Genomic DNA, 26,534 nt, shown 5'->3' on the forward strand with positions numbered 1-26,534 from the left:
CACAAGCACATACGGGTTCTTTTATGATGGCTGCCTCCACGGACATACCACTTATTATTATTTAAAGACAACAGTTGCGATAATCTAGGTTAAAAGAAGCTTGTTCGACAGTATTTTATTCGTTGTTGTTTATTACTGAGTACCTGGTCGTTAATGAGTCAAAAAGGAAAAGGTAAATTTTAATGTCATAGCGGACTCGTGTATATCAGGAAAAAAATTAGAATGCGCCAGATATAAACAGTTCTAAAAATGTTCTATACATTCACAAAGTATTAAAATTTAAGCGAAGAGGACTTTTATGTAGGTTGTTAAATGAGGAACCTCAGTGGTCGCTGGTCACCGGCGGGCCAGTGCTGCTGCAGGACATGATTGACTGTGGCACCTCTAGAGCATTATAATATACCTATCTGCTGGAGTAGAATCATTGATATAATATTATTTTTGTGAACCTAAAACTTTAAGTAAAACGAGCTGTGAAAAGGGGGTGTGGTGGGGTGAGTGGACGTTTTGGTCATGGCTCAAGTAAGTGGGCTCACGTTTGAATTAGTGGTTTTTAAATGGGTTTATATTTTTAATAGTATATTTTTATTAATGCTTTTGTATCATTAACACATTCAATTTACCTATGGAAGCTCCACAGGAAAAAATCAGATAAGTCAGGTATTTGGGTTGGAGTAAAACATCAAAAAAGGATTAAATGTACTGCTGAAAATTGCCATTTCAGACTTACAGTATTTTGCATGACATGTAAAGGTATTAGCACTCTTTAATTGGTGAGAAAGGCTGTATGTGGAACTTGGAAATTAGTTACTTTATGAAGCCAGCCAATAGCTTGGCATTAATATATGGCAAGTATTTTCATGTAACAGCTTAAGTGGTTCTGTGATTTTTAAATATAGTAATCTTTATCCATATGTAGACAAAGTGTTCTTTTCATAAATGGCCGTCTTAATTCTTGTCTCTTATTTCTAGTATGCACACCATTCCATTCTCTCTTTCAGAAATAAGGATGATTACCAGTCAACTCAAACAGGTGACTCTGTCATCAGGGTTCCTCAGTCTAATACGACACTACACCTTGAAGCCTTGCTGTGGACCTTTGAGCTGGTACAGGGGAACTGCTTCCATCAATACAGAGAAAAAACATTTCAATAATTTTTCTGCAATACAGTCCCAAGCACTGTCACGCAGACAAGAGAAAGAATCGCCAAAGAAATGTTCACAGCTTCCATGCTTTGATCTGCCATTTAACAAGAGGCCATTGCATATGAAAGGAGTCAGCCCTTTTGTGAAACATGCTACTTTTACACAGACTAACTTAAGTCACTTGCAATTTGGGAAGAGATCATTACATAGTCAAGAAATAAATCCAAATGTGAAGCACCATACCTTGATATATGAAGCATGTAAAGACACATTTTACTATATCATATTTTTAAAAGTGTTTTTAGCTGCGGTTGGAGCACATATCCTTTTATTTTACTCCCGTATGGATGTTGACAGAGATTCTAATGAAGGGGAGCTTAGTGATAAGCGTGAAGGATGGTACCAGAAACCATGGCTCCATTTAGGGTTGCAGTTGGGTGTGTTTGGTAAGTATGTGGAAAGCTATGTTTGAATTATCTTGAATAGGAAGACATCTATGAGGACAAGCATTTTATTTATTTTTTAATCATTCTGTACAGTAGAAAATACTTATAGTAATGTGTAATTAATTCAGAAATAATACTTAAGAGCACCCCTTTGAAGTGCATATCAGCGGTTATACTTGTGTTTCATCCACAGTATAGACATAAGAAATGATTCTGGTTTGTTTTAGGGATAATGCTGATTTTAATCATGCCACGAATAAGGTACACAATTTCAGAGATTGTGTTGCTGCCTGGAGGACAGGGAGTGGAAATTAAACATTATCGTCTCCTTGGCAGAGCAAGGTAATGTTGAATGGGTTTCAGTACTCTTTGCATTGTCCAGGGATTGAGAATGGTTTATATTGCTTCAGTATGTTTGACATGTACTGTGTCAGTTTTTTTTTTTTCAAAGTATTTTACCTCCTCTTCAAACACGCAAGGATGCTCATACATCTGTTAAGCTTTTTGAAAAAAAACTTTATTTTTCCCTGGTTTCATCATAGCTATTATTTCTCAAAAATATGTCAACACATTTTAGTCATTGATTCTCACTGCAAAGATCCTGATACTTAAGGAATGTGAGGGAGAAAATTCATGGGAAATTATTTTTATAAGTTGTTTTTTATGTGATTTAATGTTTTTTTTTTTTTTTTTTTTTTCTTTTTAATGTTTTTCAGAATGTAATTTGGTCAGTCATTTTATATGTAGAATGAGCGCCTTTTATATTGCAGGAAAATAGAAGTTCCTGTTAAGTACATCAGCGGATTACAACACAGAGAATCAGAGAGTACAATTCCACTGCAAATATACAAAGAGACATATTGGTTAAGGAAAGGGACTTATCACCATCCCCAGCTATATGACCACCATATAGGCATTCACAGAAAGTTTTCAGAAGAGGACTGATTATGGGACCATTCCCACAGATATGTGGATCAATCTATCTCCCTGGGGAGTCCACTAAATTGCTATCAACTTATCCCCTCAGTAAGGACAATTACCCCCTAACAGCTTTACTAGGCGTGACAGACATTTAAACAGAGTAAGTTGATAGCAATTTAGTGAGACTCCCAGCACCAGTGGGCCTGCTTTGGTCTTAAAGTGCAATTTAAGACTAAAACTAGGCTGAGGCAATCTTAAAGCTTAAGGAGGGACTCTTAATTTGATCTTAAGAAATCAAAATCAAAAAAGAAAGAAAAATAAAAGAAAGACTTCCTTCAAAACAACACTGAAAGTATGCTGCACTAGTACTTCTACAACCAAGTCTTTCCTTGCCAGAAATTATCATAGAAATTATTATCCTAGAAATTATCTGAGGTAGTATCTGAATCACCCTTATCAATTAGGCAATTAGCACTAACTTGCCAAGAGACCACCCTTTGCTACTCACACAATGGCCCTCCACTTGATTGCTATCTTCACCTGTCTGGCTGGAAAGCCAGTCCAAGTTTGGACTGGATGTGTGAGGGGAGATAATTGCTTTACCACTTCAGACCAATTATAGACTTACTCACTGGACTTTCAGTTTGTTATTAGTCTTAAGATCAAATTAAGAGTCCCTCCTTAAGCTTTAAGATTGCCTCAGCCTAGTTTTAGTCTTAAATTGCACTTTAAGACCAATTCAGACCCACTAGTGCTGGGAGGCATGGGAACCCAGTCTATGATTCTGTGGTTGGTGTCATGATGTAGCTATAGAAGCAATTACTTTAAGTGTCTCTTGTGCAAGTCTTATATTGTTGTTCACATAGTGATACTATTTGTACTTAAACTTCAGACTACTCCACCTTTACTGCAGTCTGTACCAAGGCATGAGGCATGCAATCTTTGAGAGCTTTGAAGTAATTCAACAGGAACATGTGGTGTCCTTTATAAATCAACAATTTTATTTCTTCTGTTAAATACAAGACCTGCTGACAAAGTGTACATTTACACAAGTTCTTGTAACGAGAAAAGGTCATATTCCTTCCTAAATGGGTAAATCACAAAATTACATTCAAATTAAGGCTTTGTTCACATGGAAAATCTATTTTCTAAAAATCTATTTGCAGTATCTTGTGATCATGGTGTGTGCCCTGAATACCCCACGGCGTAATTACGGGCAGCGCGAGCCAGTTACTTCCAAAGCTGTAATTAATTCTCGGCGCTGCCAGTAATTACGCCGCGGGGTATTCAGTGCACAGACCGTGATCACAAGATACTGAAAATAGATTTTTAGAAAATAGATTTTCCATGTGAATGGAGCCTTATTGGAAGGAAAAATTGACACATTGTGTCCAAATACAATGAATTTGTAATTTTAAATTAAAAGATGTAAACATTTCAGGTTTTAGATGTTTTAACTGGATAGTGTATGAAAAAAACTTACATGAGATATACGTGAGATAAAGTGCCAAGGCCCTTAATGGCTGTGGGGATGACTGGAATTCAAAAATTGATTTGAAAATGGTTTTGTGTACCACATATTTAGCAAAACTTAGCATGATGCACATCTTCAATGAAAAGTCTGGGAAACATTTTAACAGAGTATTTCCCACAACATCAAGCATTTGCTTGCTTCCAATTTTAAACATTTGTCTTCACAATTTTTTTCTTCTATTTGATCTAAAAATGAGTCTTTTGACAAATTCCAGCTTTAACTATATTCTCCAAAAGAAAACATGAACTGTCACTTGCCTTTATGTCAATGATGTAAATGAAAAATGACCAAAAAAATCATAGTATATAAGCTGCATGGATGCAGTGAACAAAAAGTTAAAAAAAACAAACCAATAAGTTAGTGAATATTTTCCTAAGCAAATTAAATATTTGACCGCAGTCTTTCACTGTACAACTGTAAAAGCTGTTAATTAAATAAATAATGGTGGGTGCCACCCGATAATAGTATGCAAGGGGAAAGCAAATTCTTTCAACAACTTCGCTGTTAAGATATGGCTTATCCAAGATCTGATCCAAGGATCTCCATTTTGATAAAATAACAAAAAAGCTATCAGAAACTGAAACATGTCACATTTTAATGTTAAGAAAGAAAACTTAAATTGTGTGTTTGGAGTCTTTTATAATGCCTGCCATCATTTAAAGGTATCCTATCAGGGGGCTCTCATGCCAAATCATCTTGTCTTGAGTTGGGTAAAATGAGACTTGCAGGGCAAAAATAACTTTTGACCTTTTCAAATGAATGCAGGATACCTTTTAATTGATGAACAAAACCTTCTGGTTAAATGTCTTAAATATTATAATTATTAAACACACTAAAGTTTAAATGTATGGATTAATTATCAGTCAAAAGCCCTGGTATGTGATGAGCTACAGATTTTCCCACTGGAAACTCAGTAAGTTTGAGTTGGTCTCCAAAGTATGTGCAATTTCCTCTGGTATTGTATGGTTTAGCCACATTCTTTGGATCTTCTCATAACTCTCATGACTGAGCTGGAGTGGGTTTCCTCGCCTTGAAAACAAAAGAGAAATTTAGACCACTAATAGATGTAAACCCAGCAGTTAAATCGGACTCGATTTCAAGATGCTGGCTTATCAATGACTTTTTAACATTATTCTATAAGAAATTACACAAACATTTAAGATCAAAATATAAGTTTATGTTGAGCCAATAAAAATGGGTAGCCATCAGATTTTTTTATAATGGGAAAGGCATACTTATTTTCAAATGCATACTTTATAATATTGAAGTGGACAATTATGGATATATTTTAAAGTTGAAAAGATCAAATATTTGGTCTAAATGTTGAGACCAACTTAAAGTCTACCATTCTTATGCCAAACCAACCCCTGGCCTAAGACCCCAGATTCATCTGTCAGATTTTTCATTCTCCAAATACTTCCTCATGTGTAACTGATTACTTTATTCTGAGATAAAGAGAAAATTATAACTGAGCATTACCTCAATCCTTGATCTGTTTCTCCATATTCGTCTAAATATGGAGGAGGGTAAAAGCAGCCTCTCAGACTGGATTTTCCTGCCATAAGCAGCACCTGGCAATCACGAACTCTGAAATGACAGATCATGAAATCCAAACTAAAAAATTTTAAGCACACTAATTTTTTTCAGAAACTCTGAATCCTATGTATTATGCATTGACAATAATTCTTCATTTATCATTTTGAATTATATGACTGGCTAACATAATCTTTGTTCGTTTTCCGCCTGAAATGCATTAACTTTACATACCTCAGGAATATTCCAACACCAGCTCCACATGTTTCAGTATGCTCGGTGGCAGCACCTATAGTTTGACCGTCCCGAGTCACCTGACAGCAGTAACTCTGAGAGCACAGTAACTGACCACATACCAAACACATGGTGGGGGCACGGCTCTCATCACTGTCTGAATTTGGGCAACTACAACACAAACACACATAAAAAATTATATACACATACTACAGAATGCATTGAAACTTTTATGTTAAAACAGTTGCCACAGATTTAAACTACCCTCTACCAGGGCGAGTGATAGATTTTTTACAGATATTCACAGATATGTCTCTAGCTAGATAGATGGTCATTTAAGGCTCAACTCACCCTGTTGAGGAATCTCAAGGCTGATTACATGGCTGATAATTGTTTGCATAACAGCTCAGGCACTGCCACTTAGCAGGTCCAGTCTAAGTCTGCGTGACAGCAATCAAGACAGTTAATTACTCTGACTTCAATCACTTACTCTACTGTGACAGATAAAAGAGCCTTAGACTGGTTGCGTAATGAGCAGTTATCACATCGTTGTGAAGCTCAGCTCATGCAGAGCAAGTACAAAGCCTTTGGCGCGCGCACAGAGATAATTGTTTCCACATGGGATTCCTCAACAGGGTGAGTTGAGCCTTAAATGACCATCTATCTAGCTAGAGACATATCTGTGAATATCTGTAAAAAATCTACCACTCGCCCTAGGAGAGGGTAGATTTAAACATGTCCCAATCACCAAATGAAAACAAACTGGCATCTGTTAATCAAAGAAAAAAGTTGTCTGTACATGCATGTGCTTTCAGAGGCATGTGCCATCACTGTGTAACTGAACCTGGCAAACTTACTTGAACGTGGACACTTTGTTAATCAGATCACTGAAGTCCACTGGCAGTTTGACCAGCTGGTAGTCCACACGTGGGTAAGTGACCAGAGTGGAGGGGGATTCTGACAGGTGGTCCTGGACACACTGGTCTGTACACCAACTGAAAGAAACAAGACTGATGTGTTTTTTTTTTCAATTTTTTTCCCTTAGTTATGAAACTTAAGCTATGCATGAGTGGATTTTTACACTTGATCACCAGTATTTTTTTCCTCTAAAGTATTCTGCATAGGACAAATGGTGTCCACATAGGGGTGAAAAGTTCTCACACATGACACGACTTTGTAATAGTTTCTTTATTCTTACCTAGTAATGAGACTATCTAAGACTGGAAGGTACTGTCCCAGTATTGCATTGACTGAGGTAGGCAGGCAGAGATATTTACAGATGCATTCAAATTCATCCCCTCCTACTTCTGAAGTAAAATTTGCTCCTGTTACTATCATTCATAGCCAAAGCCTTATTCTTTTACTTCAAATAACATAAACATTATTTTTTCTAAAAAAAATGAAAATGGTACAAATATTTTATGTAACTGCTACCTGGCTTAAACAAAGCTGACAGATTACTATTTTTTCTTTTCTTTTTCTTAAAATAAATTAGAAAAGTACATACCATACAATGCACTTGGGGGTGAAACAGCACTAACAAGGTGAAAGAAGATGGCAGCACAACGCAAGAAGGGCAAACACGCCTCTTTGATATGACTGTTTAAGTGCCATGGGAAAGGACTCAATTCCGTATCCAGCCTACAAAATGTGTTGAGTTCCAAGTTTAGATCAGTTTTGGTGATTTTTTAATAAAAAATATTTAACATATTTCACCTTAATAAAAAGCAGACGCACATCTGAGAAAACAATATATAAATATGTGTATAAAATATTCAATATTTGATTTCAATAAAATATCAAAAACAAAAAATAATCTGCACACCTACCCTGCTTTAGCCCTGACATCATTGTACATTCTCAATAAGCTGGCTTCCTCAGTGTCCCCTTCCAACTCTAGCTCCATGGGTTCTGAAAGAGTGTCAACCATTTTAACTTAAGTGCAATCTGCATGACCAATAAATTAGAATAAGAAAGGTTTGGAATGTTGACTTTGGGTTAAGGGGTAGTGAACTAATTAAAATCCCACCTTTATTGCCCTTGGTGCATAGCAATAAACAGGATGTTTATATAAATGTTGTCCTTAGTCTTTTCAACAGAATAAACTACATAAGAACTTTCGGAAGTAGAGATCTCATTTTTTCAGCAGCAGCACAAGAATGGAAAACATCCATGCAATACTTCAGTCAATAGTCAATCAAAGTAATATTCAGAACATAAGTAATCTGAACCAAAATAAACCAAATATCAAACCTCATAGACATTACAGACTGTTATAAATTACAACTTTCCAGGTGACTTACCAACAATTTGGAAGTCTGCTGATAAGATGATCTGCACCATGTGAGCAGTTAATACCAGCTCCAATAGATGGAGGTCATTGAGACCCGCAGTGGACAAACTGCACACGGTGGGGGTGTTATTCTCTGAGTACAGTATTGGCATGGAGACACATGCTTTCACCATGTAGTGGAACATATCTATCTCCAGTAGACATGGGTGACTCCATGGCTTCTTCTCTGTTGACTGCAGTATTAAGCCTGTGGGTTGGAAACCAGTGAGAATATGAAAAGTTGAACAAGGTTCTGGTATGGTACATAGATTTCTGAATGATTTAATCTCCAGTTAGGTAAAAAGTATTAGGTATCTGAAGGACACCAGACAACGCTGGACTACCTCGTGATCAAGTTGACAAATGCTCTCATACAGAGAGATTCTAGACTGTAGGTGAGATATTGTGTTAAGATGTGACATAAATACAATAACACAGTATGTTCTTAAATAATGGGAGACAGTATAGTAGCTCTACTTATATACTGTAATGAATTGATCTTTTCAATGTGAAAAAATTGTTAATCTTTCAGATACATCATTTTAAAAATCATAAAAATTAAATTTCTATACAGCATTTGTGTTACTTTTGCATACAAACAAACTATAGGGTAGCCTGCTTTTTAATGTTGTTGCTTCCACTCAATGGGAATGTTTAAAGAAATTATGACTTAAAAATACAGTATCTGCTATCAGGTCATTACCGTTCATGTTGACCTAGCACTGACCTGACAGTAACCTCACACAGTTCTGTTTGACCACCTCCGGTTGGGTCACCTGACCACTCACACACGCCACCTTCACCAACGCATTCAGACAATCAAGTTGACGAGAGGAGAGAGAACCAAACAGAGGCTTGCTGTCCTCTCGCAGGCAGTTATCTGTAATAGATTGCAAATTAACAAATGTTACTAAATACCTAAAAAATACAATCAATACAAGAGAGAAAAAAGAAATGTCAAGAAATTATTCTAACTTGTTAACCATCTCAATTCAACACACATCTATTTCAAGATAAGTTTTTCATATTTACATATGAATGAAGTAAACCCCTTTCACTTGTTAGCATACCTATTCCTTTATTTCTATATTAAACTACTTCAATGTATTTAAATAAATATTACAGATTACCAAATATTAAGATTTTCTTTTTGTTTTACCTATGGCCTGAATGGTGAAGGCTAGAGTACTCCATGGCATCTGTGGGATGCGGTCATTACTGTCATCTGGAAGCACTCCTACACCAATCTGAAACATATATCAACATTCATTAAAAGACAAATCTGCAGAGATTCACTGATGAATGACATAAATAAATGGCTGAATGGGGCATGGATTACTCATAAGTAAACTGAAGTAAAAATAGTATCTGCAATCCTTTTTTTTTTTTTTTTTTGTATAAGCTTTTTTAACTTACTGCATAAGTGTCCCTTGAAAATTTCTTCAGCATTTGAGAGATAGACTCAGAAAAATAATTGCTGAAAAAATTGATAAGATTCATATATATGCAAGCATTCATAAATTCCAATTCTTTCATAAAACAGTGTCTAAGTTATTACACTTGTTACCAAAAAAATTAGCATTTATCAGTTTGTCTCAATTTACACAGAGACTTAAAAACATAATGTGCTAATCAATAATCATTTCAAAAATCATTTGTCTCTAACATAAATTTCAAAATTTCCAAAACTGTTTTTTTCTTTTCTTCTCACCTGCCATCATCTGTAATATATTCAAACAACAAATTAAAGTTCCTAGCTACACTCTCTGTCATCATCTTAGTGATAGAGGACAACGGACAAGGTGTGTATAACAATCTTTCCTCTGAAATAACAATAAAAAAATATACATATGAACTACTTTCTTTAAAAAAAGTTTATTAAACTTGACCTTAAAATTCATTGCTTCATATTCTACAAGAAGGACATTTTTTATAAAAAATGCAGCAGTAAAAATGTAATGATGATGAAGTCACATTTACAACAGGACAAACTCAGACTTCAAACAGTCTTAGTAACGGCACTGAGTGACCCAGGCCACATACGGTATCATAGAACTTCTAGACCAATATTTCATTCTATAATTTGATCTAAGATGAGTCAAAAGTCCAATGAAAAGTTTTTATGGCTATAGTTTTAGACCAACAGTTGATCTATTTTTAGGGGACATCTACACACTTATTCTTAACTGAAGTTCTTTGTACTCTACATGAATAACATAATGGCAGCTTTTGCTCTGGGTAGATCTGTAATCTGTCTTGTATTTACCTTCTGATTCTTTCTCCTTGATTGCCTTTATGCTTGCTCTAACAGTTTTCTGTAGCCCATCTATCCAGTCACCAAGACTGAGATGAATTGCTGTAGTGCTACTGAAAAATGCCACGGTAAAATGTTGCAGTGGTAATAAAAATCGTAAAATAATATGTTGATCCTATATGTAGAAATGGTACTGTTACAAGCTCACTTTAGAGTACCCTTTTTTTTCGTGTCTAGCTGTATGAGATACCAACAAGTTTTCTAAAAGAAAATAAAGAAAAGTAAAAAGAAAAAATCAAGACTTAAAATTACTGTTCTGTATGATAATTCACAAGAAAAAATCAGGTATGCAGTGCTTTTGTTGAGAAAGCTGAAGGGGAAATATGCTGAAAGTCTCAGCAAATCCCAGTTTTATGAACTCCCATGGACTCACCCTTCTCTGACTAATGTCTGTAGTGGTGGTATGATGGGAATCACAGTGTTGCTTATTGTTTCACACAAAGGACACAGGAACTCTCCCCTCTCTATATGATAACTCAGCCTGTGTCGAAAACGGAGGATGCGCCTCCTTTCCTTTGCCAGCACTGAGTCAAAGAAGCTGTAAAATGACAAACATGCACTTGACATAAATACACTGATTTTAAAAGGCATTACAAAAAACTACAAAAGAACACTTACAAAATCTCTTTTAAAGGATAATTTCAATTTTCACAAAAGAGCCAACACATAATTGTTAAATCCATTTTTTTAGATAATCAACATCCACAGAAAATTATTTTTCTTCAAGCATCCAAAATGACAGCCAATGGAGAGTGTTTACTAGCTCTTCCTCCTTTGACAAGTCTCAATACCTAGAAACTCACATAAAATTCGGTTTATTTTTTAAAAAATACAATGGAAAAAAGAAGGGAAAAAAGACCATGGTCCTAGTCAGCTTACCTTTGCCAGCAGTCTGAATGCATCACATGGCCACACGTGCTGGTGTAAGCCCCACAGAACAGGTCAGGTGGCATGAACAGAGGGTCATACTCATCCGTGTCTTCAACCCTTTTACCTCGGTTCTTGGATAATACTGAAGATCTAGAATTATATAGAAGACAATTATAATAAATGTGCAATGTGCAATGTCTTTTCTGGATTGTGTATTTCACACAGGCATGCACAAAAACACACATCAGTATCTGGGGTGGCGCTAGGAATTTTTTTTCGTGTAGCCAAATTACCACCTTTTCATTGCTTTTTTGTCCAAATGGTTTAGATTTGATTAAAATAAGTCATATCAACCCCATTTTGTTGAGTCAATTTCAGTCAATTGTAGCATTTGGCTAAATTGGCGAGTGTTAGCGCTACCCCAGAGTATTTCCTTGGCACAAACTAGTTAAATCTACATTCAGTTGGAAAGTTTTGAAAGGAGATATGGGTACTAGTCAAAAGTATGCATTGTAACTAAATAAAAAGGATATATCTTAGAAAATTAGAATATATCTTTGGATATATCTTTGAGAAAATTATTGAACTGCCCTTTGAACAGATAATTCACCTTTGAACAAAGACAGCCAGTACTAGAGCTCTCTCTCCCTGTCCCACCTCTTGCTCTTCTTGACACAGTATGCAGGTGTGGGTAATGGCTGCTGCCGCCATACTACTACTTCTACTGGGACCCAAACATACTGGGGACTCCACGGCAACTGGCTCACTGTAATGTTCATATAAGACTCATTCTCAATGAAACTATCATTCTACATAGATTGATCCAAATCTGCAGGGACTTTCACTGAATGCAGTCAGTTTAACACGCCGCCTCCTGGTGTTGAGTAGAATACAGAAAAGCTGACAGCTATAGAAGTATGTTGGAAACAAGAGGAGGCGTGTTAATTCTCTTAATCTGATTGCAATCAGCAAAAGCCCTAGTGGCGTTGGATTGATCTATGTAGATCTATAGTTTCATTGGGAATTAGCGCTTTCTTTAGTCAATGTACATTGTTCATCACTCAAAGACCACTTTCATCATTATGGGAGAACATTTATGTAATACAAATTTCCCATGTTTTAGCATGAAATAAAATCCTGGGGCTAACCTAATGTCCATGTCAGATACAGCTGCTTTGAGTTCAGTACTTGTGCTCTCAAACAACTCGGCATTCTCCTGTATGAAGTTCTTCTGCATTGCCGACATTTGTGCCATGATTCGGGCTCGGCGCTTGGCCGCTATCTCCTTGCGTTTCTTCTCCTGTTGCTCTCTCTCATCAATGACAGCAGTTGTTTTGGTTGCTATGTCAACAGCTTCAGATGATGCTGACTCATCTTTTAATGCTCTAACTTCAGCAAATGTCTAGAATCAAATAACATTTAGTTAAGAGAAATAAGATGTCTAAAATAACATACATTTTGTTATCATATAAAAACCTATGCTTGAATCTGAGAAGTTAAAGAAATTAAGAATATTCCACAACTTATTGAAAATTTCAGAAAAGACAGCTATTTTAATAACTGTTACAATTCATGACAGCTATTTTGCAAGTATGCACAGGTGCTTGCTGCAAAATCTTCCCATGAACCTACATTATACTGCTGATGCTTATTAAATTGTTTACCTTCAGGGTCCATGAAAGAAGATCCTTCTGTGTATCATGGGAAATATTCTGATGTCCAACCAAGGATTCAAGAGTAGAGTGCAATGAATTTTCATTCCCTAGAAATCAGAAAGGTGTGAATATCAAATCTAAAACATACAGAATGTTCCTATAGCTTGGACTCAAAGGAAATGTCAGGGGCACCCTACATACACATGTATAATTTCAACATCCTAAAAATTCATATTGGGTGTTTTCTGAATGACTGATATTATTTTTTATCTAAATGACTGAATTTACTCAATAAACTACAATTAAAGAATAAAAACACCGTGTCTGCCATAAGGGGCACTAGAGGGTTGAAAAAAGAATATTGTGAATATGCCACTGATAATGGTTACCTTTCATAGCTTTTTCAACAAAGTTAAAAGATTCTTCTCCTCTATCATGAGCTCTCCTGTCTTCATGAAGGGCCAAACCAATAAGGTGTAAGACCTGGTAAAAAAGACAGAATAATACTTCTTTGTGTGATGTTATCTTCAACAATTTGAGCCTGCAAATTGACACCATTAAAATCAGGAGCAGAAGGATGCCGTCTTCTGGGTCTTCCAGAAAACGTTCAGAATTTTTCAAGTTTACCTTGACAGGCATCTAATTTTTTTGTCAGAAGACCATCAAAAATGAAGGATGGATCAACAAAGATAAACTGGAAGACTGTCAGAAAAAAATGCCTGGATCTGGCCCTGAAAATTACAACTTAATGACACTAAGGTTAATCAGAAACAAATCATATCTGAAGGACTTACCCTCTCCAGCTGTGCCTCAGACCACGACCTGGACCAGGTAGCTGCTGTCCTGTGGAGGACAGTTTTCATAATGTGAAGCATCACATCACACTGCAGTAAGTTCACACAGGGCTGGAAAGCTGCTGTGAATGGAGGAGGCACGGGTGGAGGAAGGGCTGAAATTTGCAGATTATATATAGTACGTGGTGTTTTTCTAGCAGAACTATGACTTGCTTGTGACGCCTCTTTACAATAACATCTCTTTTTCTTTGCAAATGCTTGAACAGCTATAAAAACATCCTAAATGGTGTTTCGATAACTTAGCTGAGATAAGATCCAATTTATTCATACATCTTACCTTGGTCTTCCCCAGCCTGTTTTTTCCTTTTCCTTTGTTCTTCTTCAGACTGAAATTATAAAAGATAAATGTGAGTAGTCACAGTGTGTCACACATATTCAACAAAACACTACTAAAACAAATAAGAAATTTTATACAGTTAATATTTCAAAAATCCCTCAAATAGTTTCAGTTCTACATAAGCAAATAAACCCTGCTAATTTGTTGGTCTCTGTACAGGTAAGTACCTTGGATTGCTCTGCTTTGGTATAGTGATAGAAAAAAGGACTGTAGTCTTTGTAGAACTCTGGCTTTAGTTCATACAGACCCTTTCCACTGTCTGATTTCTTGCTGTAATAGAGATTTAGGCTTCTGTTGAAGCAAACACAGAAACAAAACAGAACAGAAGAATATTCTAAGCTCTGAAAACCTATGAATTTCATATTTGTTTGAACAATCTTTTGAGACAAAAAAGGGCTATGCACTTCTATTGCAGCTACTAGCCATGAGTAAAATACTACTACTTTCATTACAATCAGCACTGCATGTGAGAGATTGATTCTTACCAAAAGTCAGCCACCTTGTGCACATTCTCTTCAATACCAGTCTCATGATTTGCCTAAGAATAGAATACAGCATCAAAATTAATTCATATACATCAAAATAAAACAATTCATTTTGTCTGGGGCATCATTATTAACGAGTATGACAATTCTCATTAAAAAAACTAACTCTGAATCCCTCCCCCCTTCTTATTAAAACTATATAAAACTTGACTAAAATGAGAAAAGATTGACAACTGGTTAACAACCAACGACTCACATCTTCAGGCATTGCCTTCTCCAGCTCACTGTGTGCCATGGGCTTGAGACAAAGCTGGTGAATGAGCTCTCTCTGGATACCCTCATCCTTACTGACCTCTCCTATACCCTGGCAGTAACGCTCACCTGTGAACATAGCAAGATAAATAAATAAAGATAAGGTAAGAACCCTTTAAGCCTGCATCAGGACATCTGAGTCATGTGGGCAAAATTCAGTCTGCAAAATTGGCTACAAATACAAGGCAGCTGACTTCTAACTTCTGGTTGTAAAAAAAAAAATAGATTTTTCTTTGACCAGATAAAATTCAAGCAGTCATATTCAATTTACTATATGCTGTCTATACATAGATTGACTGATGAATTTAAACTATGACAACCCCTTTAAATTTCTAAAGTGGGTTGAAATGTTATTGGTGCATACAGGTAAAGTTTATTAGAAAATGACTTAAGTCATTTCCTGATTGCTGAGGAACTCCCAAGCATATTTCAGTCAAAACCCAGGACTTCATTCTAGACTGTTAGTAGGATGTTATAGTTTATCACATTCTGACTTAACATTGCATTTACTTAGTAAATACTTACTCAGTATAATGATCAGTAGGTAAAGGAATTCCTCTGCCAGTGTAATGGTATATTTAACAGTGTACTTACTCAGTATAATGATCAGTAGGTAAAGGAATTCCTCTGCCAGTGTAATGGTATATCTAACAGTGTACTTACTCAGTATAATGATCAGTAGGTTAAGGAATTCCTCTGCCAGTGTAATGGTATATCTCACAGTGTCATCCTGGGTGCCAGTGTTCCCTCCTCCAGGGGTATCATATTCATCCCTGAATTATAACAACAAAACCATTGTAAATGAAATAATTCTTATTTTACTAACAAGAAAATAGTTGAAACTTAAATAACTCATGTTAATCATTCAGTTGGCTTTGTCACAATCTCCCATCATACTCAACTCAAGAGTAATGAAGAAAAAAATACCAATTTTGGTTTGGGATTGTAAATGACACATGGTGAAAAAAGTAAAATATTGTAATAATTAAGGTATTTAAAATTTATGAGTAATTACTATATCTTCCTTACAGACTATATATAATAAATAACCTGTAAAATTTAATCCAGCAAACCGTACAATGTGACAGATAATCCTAATACTCACTTCACCCATTGCAGGAGTCCAAATTTATTCATGACATGTACTATGAAGTGATTGCTGTCTATGGAGGATGCCCCTGCCTGCAGCATGATGATATCCTTGTCATACATCTGTGTTCTACATCGCACGTTCAAGTAGAAATAGATCTGCAAATGCAACACAAAAGACGTATATTGTACTTTTAACAATAGTACCTCCATAAAAAAAGACAATATTATGTAAAATTTGGTATATGAAGAGTGAAAAATGTGTTCTTGGCATACAAATATTTCCAACAAATTTCATATCTCGTAGATGTGCCAGATTCCACTATAAAATACCCCAATTCCACTTTTTCAATACCCTACTTGTTCTGTACAACTGTTTCACTCACACAAGTTAAAGACATAAAATAATTACCTGTCTTAAAATATCAAAATTTTTCTAAAAATTACACAAGTTAAAGACCTAACTTACATGTCTTATGATGTCAGATTTTTTCTAAAAATTACACAAATTAAATACATAAAATAATAATGTGTCTTATGATATCAGAATTTTTCTAAAAATTACCTGGTTGAGCAAAGAAAACCCATTTCTCCTCCACATGCTAGCCTGGGTCTGTGCCACAAGTACCTGAGCTCTGAGAGGCAGTTCTATCAAATCCACCATACTCAACTTGGGCTGGAAAACAACCAAACCCATTTCTTGTCTTTCATGCACAAAACTACCTTACCCATCACAATTTTTTTCAATATAATATGGGGCAAGTATACAACTTGGTAAAATGAAAACGAAAAGGAATTAATACCGAATTCACTCCAGTGCACTACATGTGCGGGAGGCATACAGGAAAGTGGATGAAGAATGCTTGATTTTCTAAACTTTAATCCTCCAAGGATAACATAACTTTTAAAAATAATAATAGTAATACTTTAAAAAAACATTACTGTCGTAATTACTGTGACCAAGTCACAGTTGTTTTTACCTCAAATAAAAGTTCTGGCGATGAAAAAGTCAATCTATATTTTTCTAGATACACATGTAGTCCTGAAAAGGGATAGAATTTTGAAATCTCAGTGACCATGGTGCTATATTTCTAAAATAAAACAGAATCTTATATAATGAAAGCATCTAACAAACTACACTCCTTTTTGACATTTCCTACAAAAATAAATAAATAAATAAATAAATAAATAAATAAATAAATAAAATGCCCAGAAATGATTCATTTACCTTTTTCTGTGCGCTACAATATGACAATGAAAACTAGTGCTAATTTATTTAGTAGAGAAATTAAGTTATCAGATTTTTTACCTGCCAGCATCCTGGACAATGGGAGATGAATGGACACTTTCTGTGAGGACACATCATACTTGGTACATTCTACTTTGTGACCACAAACTAAAAGAAAGACGAGATTATATGCACTTTTCTTACTTCTGTTAGACATAGATGCCAGAGTCATAATATATAATATATATATAAATATAAGAAACAAGAGTTTATATCATTTTCTTATTTACCCAAGCTAAACCTGGATTACTTTATTGAGTTAACAATACAATTTTCTTTTCTTTTAAATGTTGGTTTTTCTTTAATTTGCTGCTGAAAACAGAACAAAGAAATATCCAAAACATATTAACAATTCAACAATTCAATTATCTAACTGTCACAGATATATATTATAATCAATTTAGCCATATTTTTTGTTACCTGAAACCTTTTCAGTTTTCCTCCTGGGCTGTTTCTGCTTTTCCAGTGTTTCCATAACTTTCCTGTAGGCTTCTATCAAAACTGACTTCTGTGTAAACAATATCAAAAATAATATTACATGCAGCTGAGATAAAAAAAAAAAAATCGAGAGAAGCCCCAGCCTCTAACCCCAAACTGCATGCAGTATTTCAAATGTGTTCACTAATTTTTTCAAATAATGCCACTTTATTTCAAATGATAAAATATAATTGGTACATAATGACAAAACATTTCTGCATAAATTTTATGTTAGTCAGTCACTTTAACTGTTCATTTCTTACACTGCCTTGTGCCCTTCACACCTAGCTCTTTATGAGACACTTGTTGTAGGAAGATGTTTTATTGTAGAAAATCATGTAACTGAAGCTGTATTTAGCTGCATTTGAAATACCTACACCACTAACTATCTAACTACTTCTGATTCAAAAACATGAAGATTTGCATATATTTGCTAATGATTAGGCAAGATTTATATGGTCTAGACAAATAAATCATTTAAGCCTTTAGACAAAGTTCATGCCAGAGAGAAAGTTGAGACCATGTCCTTACATCAGTTGCACACCATTCTTGCATCAGCTGTATGTTGTCTTCTAGCTTGATCTGGAGGTTAAATGCTCCCTCCCACTCTGGCTCAAACTCCAAGTGTTGGCCAGTCTGCCTCTGCACAGCATCCATGCCCTACAGAAGGAAGTAAGATACATCCCACTTTCTCAATATTAATAAAAATCTAAATCATTTTGCACCCAAAAGATATTCAATTTTGTCTAGTCTACCTCTGGACTGTACACATGCCCTACAGAATGAGATAAGATATATATTTTGTTGTTGTTGTTTTTTTTACATATGAATCTAAATCTAAATCATTTTGCATTCAAAAGATATTCAACTTTTTGTGTAACATGCCCTCACCAGATGAACATGAAGTACTCTAAAACAATACTTTAATAATTTTAATGGTTCCACAGTTGGTCACCCTTCACAACCTATGGACTAACTTGGTGAAAAAATACTACAAGTCTTAGCTGGAACCCAGTCTTTCATCGATTTTCTCTAAAATCAGGCAGCTACTTATGATCTGTTTAATGAAAAGTAAACCACAACTCCCACAAATATACTTTCATTTTAAATAGCATTTTGCATCTCATGCACACACTGCCGTTTACCTCCAAAAAGTCACAGAAATGATGAGATTCCAAACTAACAAAGTTCCCTTCCAGAACAGGGCAACCATTCACATTTCCAACTTTTCACACAGGGCAACATATCTTACAGAGAATGGACTGATAATTGCCACCCATGACAGAAATGGACCAAAAAAAGTCACCATTCACAGTCAGAAGTCGTTTGGTACAATGAGATCTAATTTAGCACCATGTCTTTATTTGATCTGATAAGTCAGCATGTTTCACATCCTCACCTACCTGCATTGCTGACAACAGATTCAACATACACTGGAAACCATTCAGAAAATTTCTGCGCAGATCATCGTTCCATTCCTCTGGAGAAGGCTTGCAGTTCAGCCCATACCTAGAATACAACACAATTACTTCTAGTCTAATCACAGAGGCCATTCAATTACAGTTGCCTGAAATATCTGATAACTTCATAGTTACTTCATGTTAACTGGCCAGGAGCATACAGTGATGGCAAGATATAACCCACACTGCATATCACACAACTATTCTATACACTATCCAACCTAGCAGGACTCAATGCTAAATTTGACCTTTAATTATAAACCAATAATCAGACCTGCAGGCACTAACAATTTTGTTCTTGACCACCTATCTGAAATGTTACAATTAATAGGCAGGCCCATAGCCAGCATTTGTTCAAAGGGACGGGGGCCTTTTACTGACAAGGTGGACCTTTTATCATGAAACCTTTGTGTACCTGTAGCAAATTGTATCTAATGGAACCATTTGCCCAGCAAAAAGGGTGGTCCCTTCGAAACACGTAGAACCCCTTTGGCTATGGGCCTGATAGCCCTATATTGCTAAAAGCTTTCAGAAAATATGAGTAAGCTCTATGACATAGAAGGGTTTGTAATATACATGTACTTACTTCAGGTCATACAGCACATACTGTGCTCTCTTGAACTGTTGACTCCTCTCTGATCTGTCAAAGGTGAATTTACCATCCCCTAAAATAAACAGGTCAAATGATACAAAATTGCAAAGTCAAATCATCCACACTTCAGGTAGAACTGAGAGCATTCATGGCATGTGTTTCAGGTAAATGTGTGAAATTATAATTTTATAACTGTCATTAAATACTTTCATCTTTGATACTTATTTGAGGCCAAGAGTGTAAAATAACAGGGCAAAGAAGGTGGGGAGACAGTACACATTTTAAGGATAGAAATATTCCCCTTGTCTTACTTATCAAAAATGCACAAAAAAATAATTTGATAATTTTTTTAAATATAAAAAGGCCAAAAGGAGGAAATGTGTCAACTAAGTGATTCAATTTATTTATATCTACTTACTATCCTTTTTAGATTCACATTCTTCCAGAAAGGTCTTCAAAATCACAGAGAGTAAGTCATGTTCTGTGATGAGCATTCGGGCCTGGAAAAATATACAAATCATTCATGTGCTAGTCTCAATATATACTTCATGAGCAAGATTTATATTACAGATCCTAATTTGAATACTTATGTCAGAAAACTGTAGCAATAATTAAAGCATGCTGAACATTCAATTAGAATTAATGCACCTAAGGAACATTGTCTACTGAAAGCAATGCAGGCAACAGACAAGGCTGCACTTTTGGATACAAAAATGCACTATATTATATGAAATAAATTAATAAATGTGAACCCCAAATTCACACCACCATTTATTAGTTTCATCATACTAAAAGTGGAATAGCCCAGGCAACCCAAGATAGTTTGTAAAATAACATTCAATTGTTTGATTAACTTTTCTTAAACTTGTTTTCAATTTATGAAGTTCTTAGCAGCTGAAACCACCCAGTTGCACTTTTTTAACCATAGAATATCTTTGTTTAAACTAAACAATAACTGCTGAAACTCCGTCTCTTAACCAATCACTGCAAATACTTTTCCACAAATAGAGATATGCATTTTTCAACAAGCATATGATAAAATTCTGCCAGTAAGTGCAAGCAGGAGGGGAAAGGGGGGTAAAATTAAATGAAACAAACTTTAATAATAAGTATTATAACCAAAGTTATATTCAAAATAGGATAATCAACACAAAATTGTATCAAAGTCTAGCAAATCTTTGCATCAAAACCAATCTGAGATGCAGTGTTTCTTCTTTGCTTTTCTATCTTTCTTTTTGTTAGGCTTAGTCTTTGTTTAGTTTTCGGTGTCAATGTTTCAATAATGAAAAAAAATGCAATGCAGTTTAACACATTAGGCAGTCAAAAATTTGTTTCTCTGCCTACATACCAATGTTGGCACAGTGAAGATTTGCACAGATATGGCGGTAGCAGAGACAGAACGGTAATGATCGTCTGCAATAAAGTCTTGAACCAGCTGACGGTAGTGCTACAAAACAATAGTAATACTAGCTCATGTTATATGTGGTCAACCTTCAATTACATACAGTATACTACTGAGCTTTGGTGAACAGAGGTGACTTGCCAGTGAAACCCACAATATGTCTGTGTGGATAGACTCACTGGTAAGACAGTCTGAGACACCATATACCATGCTGCACAAATACACTACAGGAGAGAGCATTAGTCATGGTAGGATAAAGACTTTCAACTAAATAATAAAATAAGAAAGGATTGGTTGGAATTGTTTTCAATAAATAAAGGAAATCAAAAAAAGGTAAGGTGTGCAAAACTATCTCATGTCTTTCGTGCTCTCTCCCACTTGGTATTCACACAGTATAGCACTACCACAAATATCCCGAACAATCAGCAACAGCAGCTTTCCAACCTACCATGGTGAAAACAGTGTAAATCTGAACAGTTAGAGATACAACTGATACAGAGTGATCGTGGTCATCCTCCACAAAGTTCCAGATCAGCTTCGGGTAGTGCTAACGTATTAAGAAAAGTACTCAGCATTTGTTTAACTGCAATAGTACTGCAATAATCCGTGAAACAAATACAAACAATATATCATAAGAACAGTTCTTTTGTAATTGAATATAATACTGACACTGCATTACATTTTTACATATATTAGATAATCATTTTTTTAATTAAAAAACTTCAGCTGTTTTAAAAAGTTAAAGCACTTTTGTTTAGTATTACATTTCAATTTTTGACTTGATACCTGTGTGAAGAGAACTGCAAATTTTTTCTTGTACTCCTGATCCATGAGAACACTGAATATAGAGAAATGAACAATGCACAAATATGAACTGGATGTCAAGTTAAAATTAATCAAACCCTGTTTAACGGAACATTGAAGAATCAAATCCACAGAAGTTTAAGTGTGATTGAGGCATTGTGTTAAGACTAAAGATAAGTTCAACTAGGCAGCTCTAACCAACTCCGCAAGGACTCTCACTGAATGCAATCAAGTTAAAAGGTTAACACACCTCCTGCATTCAGAGAAAGTCCCCACAGAGTTATCAACCTAGTACAATGGTTTTATTGTGAGGGTATCCTAGAAGTGGTTTCACTTACCCTGCCATGAAAAGCTGATGGCTTTGAACCCTGGCAGCTGAAAATTCATCAACAATTTTGTAAAGACACAATTTGTTTACATACTTATATACAATAAATTGAATTTTGTAAAGACAGAATTTCATAATATACATTATATACTTATTTAGACATATAGTTTTACACCCTGTGTACCACAGAAGAATTGCGTTTCAATAGATTCCATACCAAACACAATAAGACTCATCTTCTGAACATAAGTAGTTAGTCCCATGTTATTATTTAATAACAGAAAGGCCATGCTGGAAACCTTTCACAATTGACAAGTGCTCCTTTCTTCCATACCTTTCCACAGTTGTGTATCAGCCAACATTATTTTCTCCAGTAAACACTGCCCATCCATCTCTTCACTAGGCTCCATTGACACTTTACAAAACAACTGACGTAAACCATCTGGATAAAAATTGACAGAATCAGAAAACTTATTCAAAAACTAAGAACCCAAGAAATAACATGTTAGAAATTAAACCCACTCCCCCTTCATGTGCAACTTGTACAATGAAGCATGCAATTCATATCTTAAATCCCACACTCATTATCATCAATTCTGATCAGTCTACCTGTGTGCTGCTCACCTGACTGTCCTATAAGTCTTAACAACCATGTCAACATCCTCTGGGCAAATATCTGATGTGCCACCACTGACAAGTGCATGACATGACACTTCAACGCCTTGCTCTGGCCCTGCCTGGTGGTGTTCCTCTGAATACCAGAAACAATAATTACTTATAATCCTAATTAAAGAGGCTGCATCTGAAGTATCATAGTAATAAAACAACGAACAAATTTTTCACAAAAACAAACAGAAATTTTAATCTAAAGACAGTTTTTGCATTTCAATTAGTTGTCTTCACAAGTCCTTTTACAATGACTTTTCTAATCCATAACATTATCACAAATACCAGTAAGAGTTACATATATAAAATGTGAATATATCAAGTGAAACACAACAACCACACTGCCCACATATTTACTCACCTCCACATATCTCCTGACTTCTTCACAATCTGTGAATGATCCATTTTTCACTGAGCTTCTTCCCTATGAAAATAAGAACAGGAAATACTGTCACCATTTTCCCTATGAATCCCTCAAACCAAAAGTTTGAGAGTGCACTGTTGCTCCTTAAGTCATTTCTAAGTTATTTGATACTATATTCAGGGTTAAAGCCAGCTACTGAAATGCTAGGTTTTTCCTAGAACAGCCATCTATTTGTTTAATTATTTTTGCAAAATGCTAAATGAATTTTAATTTGGCAAATGAAGTATCAAAAGGATAATAAAATAATGTAAAATTGGTGAAACAGTATAAAAATTTAGATCCAGCTAATAATTTGCATACCTCTCTGTCAACTGTGGTGGCAAAGTCAACAGCTTCCTTCTTGGTACATTCAATGGCTCGAGTCAAAGTGTTGATGACCTTAAATTAATCCAGACAAGAGGGTAAAATGGCATAAGATTTATTTCTTGTTATGCACTGCACAACATACACTCTACATTCAATATGACACATGGCATAAAGTTCCATTAAAAGACATACCAAACCATAGCAAACTTGACGGTTATTAAGTAGTCTTCTTTCTGATTTAATTCTAAATTTCTTGGACTTGTAACATAATCAATACATAGGTGTACACTATCAAACCATGCAACCAAGTACTTAAGTAGAAATTTCAAGTGAACTAAAAAGAAGTTGATGTTCTTTTGATAAAATGGAGCATACCTGCTCATACGTGTGGATTTCATCATTAAAAAGCATGGTACAGTATGTGTTCCCCATTTCTGGGGGTCGAAGGTCAGGAGGAAGGTCATCATACTGCGTCCACAGCAGCATCTGAACCGCATACTTTATCACAAATGATAAAACTGCTTCAGCTCTCTGCCTGAGGTCTGCTGGCAAATTATCAATGGGGTTCTGTGGGAACAAAATCAAAAAGCAGAAAGTCATAATATGCTGACAGATATGTGATTACAACAGTTTACCAAGCATTTAGAATGTCATGTCTTTTTGTACAATTAAGATAAATTATTGACATAAGGGTTTTTCTAAAGTTTGTATTGGGACAGATTAGTAGATCTGCAGAATATTTAAATTTTTCAAACAGTACAGTATACATGTACCTTCATAACAGAAAAAAATGGCCACATGGTTTAAGACCAATCTTTTACTCTGTTAGCCAACGACTACACCTAAATCCTAGACCCAAATCTTCCTCCAAAAGTAAAGACAAATTTTTCCATGTTAATTGCATTTGTTAACCTGGTCCCTGTAGATTTACTAGCCTCTCTCACCTGATTACTCCCTTTTTCTTCCCCTTTTCTATGTATTTCACACAGTGGGTCAGTCTTCCAGGCCTCCTTGTCGCCACAGTCACAATAGCCACCACCACTGGACGTGCTCATCTGAAGTGTAATGGGAACATTGTCAGAGAGTGCCAGAGATTTTATACACAGCCATTATTGGGTCAATGCTTTAATTTGCCTGTGGCAAAGCCATGAAGTATCTAGTATTATAAATTACATTTAATAAAAAAAATTTTAAGTAACATCCTTAACTAATATCTCATATATTTATATAATCATACCCACCCTGTATTTATGCTTTCTATGTGCGCCATTGTTGAAGCAATCTATGCAGAGAACACATGTAGGATCAACTGCACAATCTCTGGAAAAACATATTATTTAGATGTAAATAAAACCAAATCTTTTAGAGGACCTATAAGCAAAGTCTGTACAAATAGTTGGCATTTACTTATCTGTTCCAGTAAATGTAAAAGGTGTGTGCACACAATATCAGGTCATGACCCTAATTATGGTTTTAACATATACATTACATATCTATCACTCATCTGCGACAGTCAATTGACTGAAGATTGATACTACCCAAAACTTTCTAAAAACATCATCCACAGCCTATATACTGCCTGCCAAGAGAGTAAAATCACAATGTTTGAAAATGCAGAGCAGACAGCCGATTCTGTTCTCAAAATTGACTGACCTGCATGAGTATGTTGGTTCTCCACTGCGGAACACGCGGCCACACAGAATGGGTGGGTGATCTTTCTCCTTCAACTCCTTAAACACAGCATCAGGTGGGCCTCCACATAGAAATGCCTCTATTGGATTAAACAGAAGCTTCTTGGCTTTTCTCTCCTCTCTGTTAGGGTCATACTCTCCCAGAAGTCCATACACCAGTGGAACAAACTGGCAAAAGTGCTGTCGTAACTTATCTGTGATGCATCCTTCCTCATAGGCTTCTTGGAAGCTCTGAAATGAAATTGATTAACATGTCTCAGACACACGTTGCTTTCAAATTATGGTTGTCTTTCAATTTTGTTTGGTCATATTCAGCTGTCCATAATTCAGAGCATGAATAACCAGATACATTTCTTTTTTATAAAATGAAACAAGATCCCAACTCCTGGTATTGTAACACCGACGGCATAAGCACAATCAAGTTGAAGGGAAGGTATGGATAAATTCATCTTTGTTTTGATAATTGTAACAAGGCCTTTCAAACAAATCAAAAATTTAATTCTATACACAGTTCTAATTTTTCCACTGACCTTCCTAGATCTTCCTACTGTGGTAATAAAAATATTATGTGACACACCCTTTTCATAGAAAGTCACATCGTGTCTGTCATTACAGGTTTTCTATATCAAAAAATAATTTCTTAGCCGGAAAAGGAAAGCATGATTTACGATAAAAGTATCAATAAATTCGCAAAAGATTATGCCAAGTCACGGATACTACCCTGTAATGGTAAAACAACGTATGTGACCAGTCAACACTGGGTATCCAACTTTGACAACTTCTGAAGTGTCTGTAGGGATTGATTCTCATTCTTAAGAAAGGACATATGTAAAAAAATTACTACACTCTACGCTTTATAAATATGCACCTACCTGAATTACCTGACTTGGATTAAATTCAGCAATACTTTTTGCGCCAGACACCGTAAGGGACATAGTTCAAGATACCTTGTCATTTATTGTTTAGTTTCCCAGCCTTGAGTAGCATTAGAGTATAAATAAATCACAAATGGATAGCTGATCAATTTTGTTTGA

At 35.5% G+C, this 26,534-nt stretch overlaps 2 protein-coding genes across 6 annotated transcripts; one reads left to right on the forward strand and one right to left on the reverse strand.

The window, feature by feature from the left end:
• On the forward strand, window positions 1–3,950 carry LOC106180821 (uncharacterized). Of its 2 annotated transcripts, none has more exons than XM_013564954.2 (4): window positions 1–172; window positions 1,002–1,592; window positions 1,820–1,934; window positions 2,363–3,950. In XM_013564954.2, exons 1-4 carry the CDS (start codon window positions 154–156, stop codon window positions 2,535–2,537), a joined length of 900 nt encoding a protein of 299 aa, XP_013420408.1. In that variant the 5' UTR covers window positions 1–153; the 3' UTR covers window positions 2,538–3,950. The 2 variants fall into 2 exon arrangements, with proteins under 2 accessions (XP_013420408.1, XP_086861672.1); XM_087005546.1 differs by lacking the exon at window positions 1–172 and adding an exon at window positions 412–522.
• LOC106180849 (E3 ubiquitin-protein ligase UBR2) lies at window positions 3,494–26,466 on the reverse strand. 4 transcript variants are annotated; one of them, XM_087005540.1, is made up of 47 exons: window positions 26,373–26,466; window positions 25,463–25,731; window positions 25,051–25,129; window positions 24,754–24,864; window positions 24,185–24,376; window positions 23,804–23,881; window positions 23,441–23,503; window positions 23,038–23,164; window positions 22,748–22,855; window positions 22,424–22,460; window positions 22,068–22,119; window positions 21,730–21,828; window positions 21,228–21,326; window positions 20,298–20,379; window positions 19,874–19,952; window positions 19,231–19,336; window positions 18,359–18,487; window positions 17,771–17,858; window positions 17,372–17,458; window positions 17,043–17,104; window positions 16,628–16,738; window positions 16,079–16,221; window positions 15,637–15,746; window positions 14,918–15,042; window positions 14,662–14,714; window positions 14,344–14,446; window positions 14,117–14,165; window positions 13,780–13,934; window positions 13,375–13,468; window positions 12,995–13,092; window positions 12,479–12,732; window positions 11,941–12,096; window positions 11,340–11,480; window positions 10,834–10,998; window positions 10,413–10,510; window positions 9,858–9,969; window positions 9,563–9,623; window positions 9,306–9,393; window positions 8,874–9,026; window positions 8,118–8,354; window positions 7,644–7,725; window positions 7,322–7,455; window positions 7,013–7,121; window positions 6,672–6,809; window positions 5,815–5,985; window positions 5,527–5,634; window positions 3,494–5,076 (listed from the first exon to the last, which is right to left on the reverse strand). In XM_087005540.1, exons 1-47 carry the CDS (start codon window positions 26,433–26,435, stop codon window positions 4,935–4,937), a joined length of 5,400 nt encoding a protein of 1,799 aa, XP_086861666.1. In that variant the 5' UTR covers window positions 26,436–26,466; the 3' UTR covers window positions 3,494–4,934. The 4 variants fall into 4 exon arrangements, with proteins under 4 accessions (XP_086861666.1, XP_086861665.1, XP_086861668.1 ...); XM_087005539.1 differs by having other exon boundaries at window positions 10,413–10,513; XM_087005542.1 differs by lacking the exon at window positions 21,730–21,828 and having other exon boundaries at window positions 10,413–10,513.
• Between the last annotated feature and the right edge of the window lie 68 nt (window positions 26,467–26,534).

Source organism: Lingula anatina, chromosome 2 (assembly GCF_051362555.1).
Source record: "Lingula anatina isolate TDL-2025a chromosome 2, LinAna3.0, whole genome shotgun sequence".
Lineage (NCBI taxonomy): Eukaryota > Metazoa > Brachiopoda > Lingulata > Lingulida > Lingulidae > Lingula > Lingula anatina.

Bases quoted from the DNA above. Each gene is read 5' to 3' on its own strand.
- LOC106180821 (XM_013564954.2), top strand. The intron at 1,593-1,819 runs GTAAGTATGTGG...GGTTTGTTTTAG, and splicing joins GTTGCAGTTGGGTGTGTTTG to GGATAATGCTGATTTTAATC. The intron at 1,935-2,362 runs GTAATGTTGAAT...TTTATATTGCAG, and splicing joins CGTCTCCTTGGCAGAGCAAG to GAAAATAGAAGTTCCTGTTA.
- LOC106180849 (XM_087005539.1), bottom strand. From the start codon at position 26,435: ATGTCCCTTACGGTGTCTGGCGCAAAAAGTATTGCTGAATTTAATCCA. The intron at 22,120-22,423 runs GTAAGTGAAACC...CTCTATATTCAG, and splicing joins CATCAGCTTTTCATGGCAGG to TGTTCTCATGGATCAGGAGT. The intron at 5,077-5,526 runs GTAATGCTCAGT...TTTGTTTTCAAG, and splicing joins GAAACAGATCAAGGATTGAG to GCGAGGAAACCCACTCCAGC.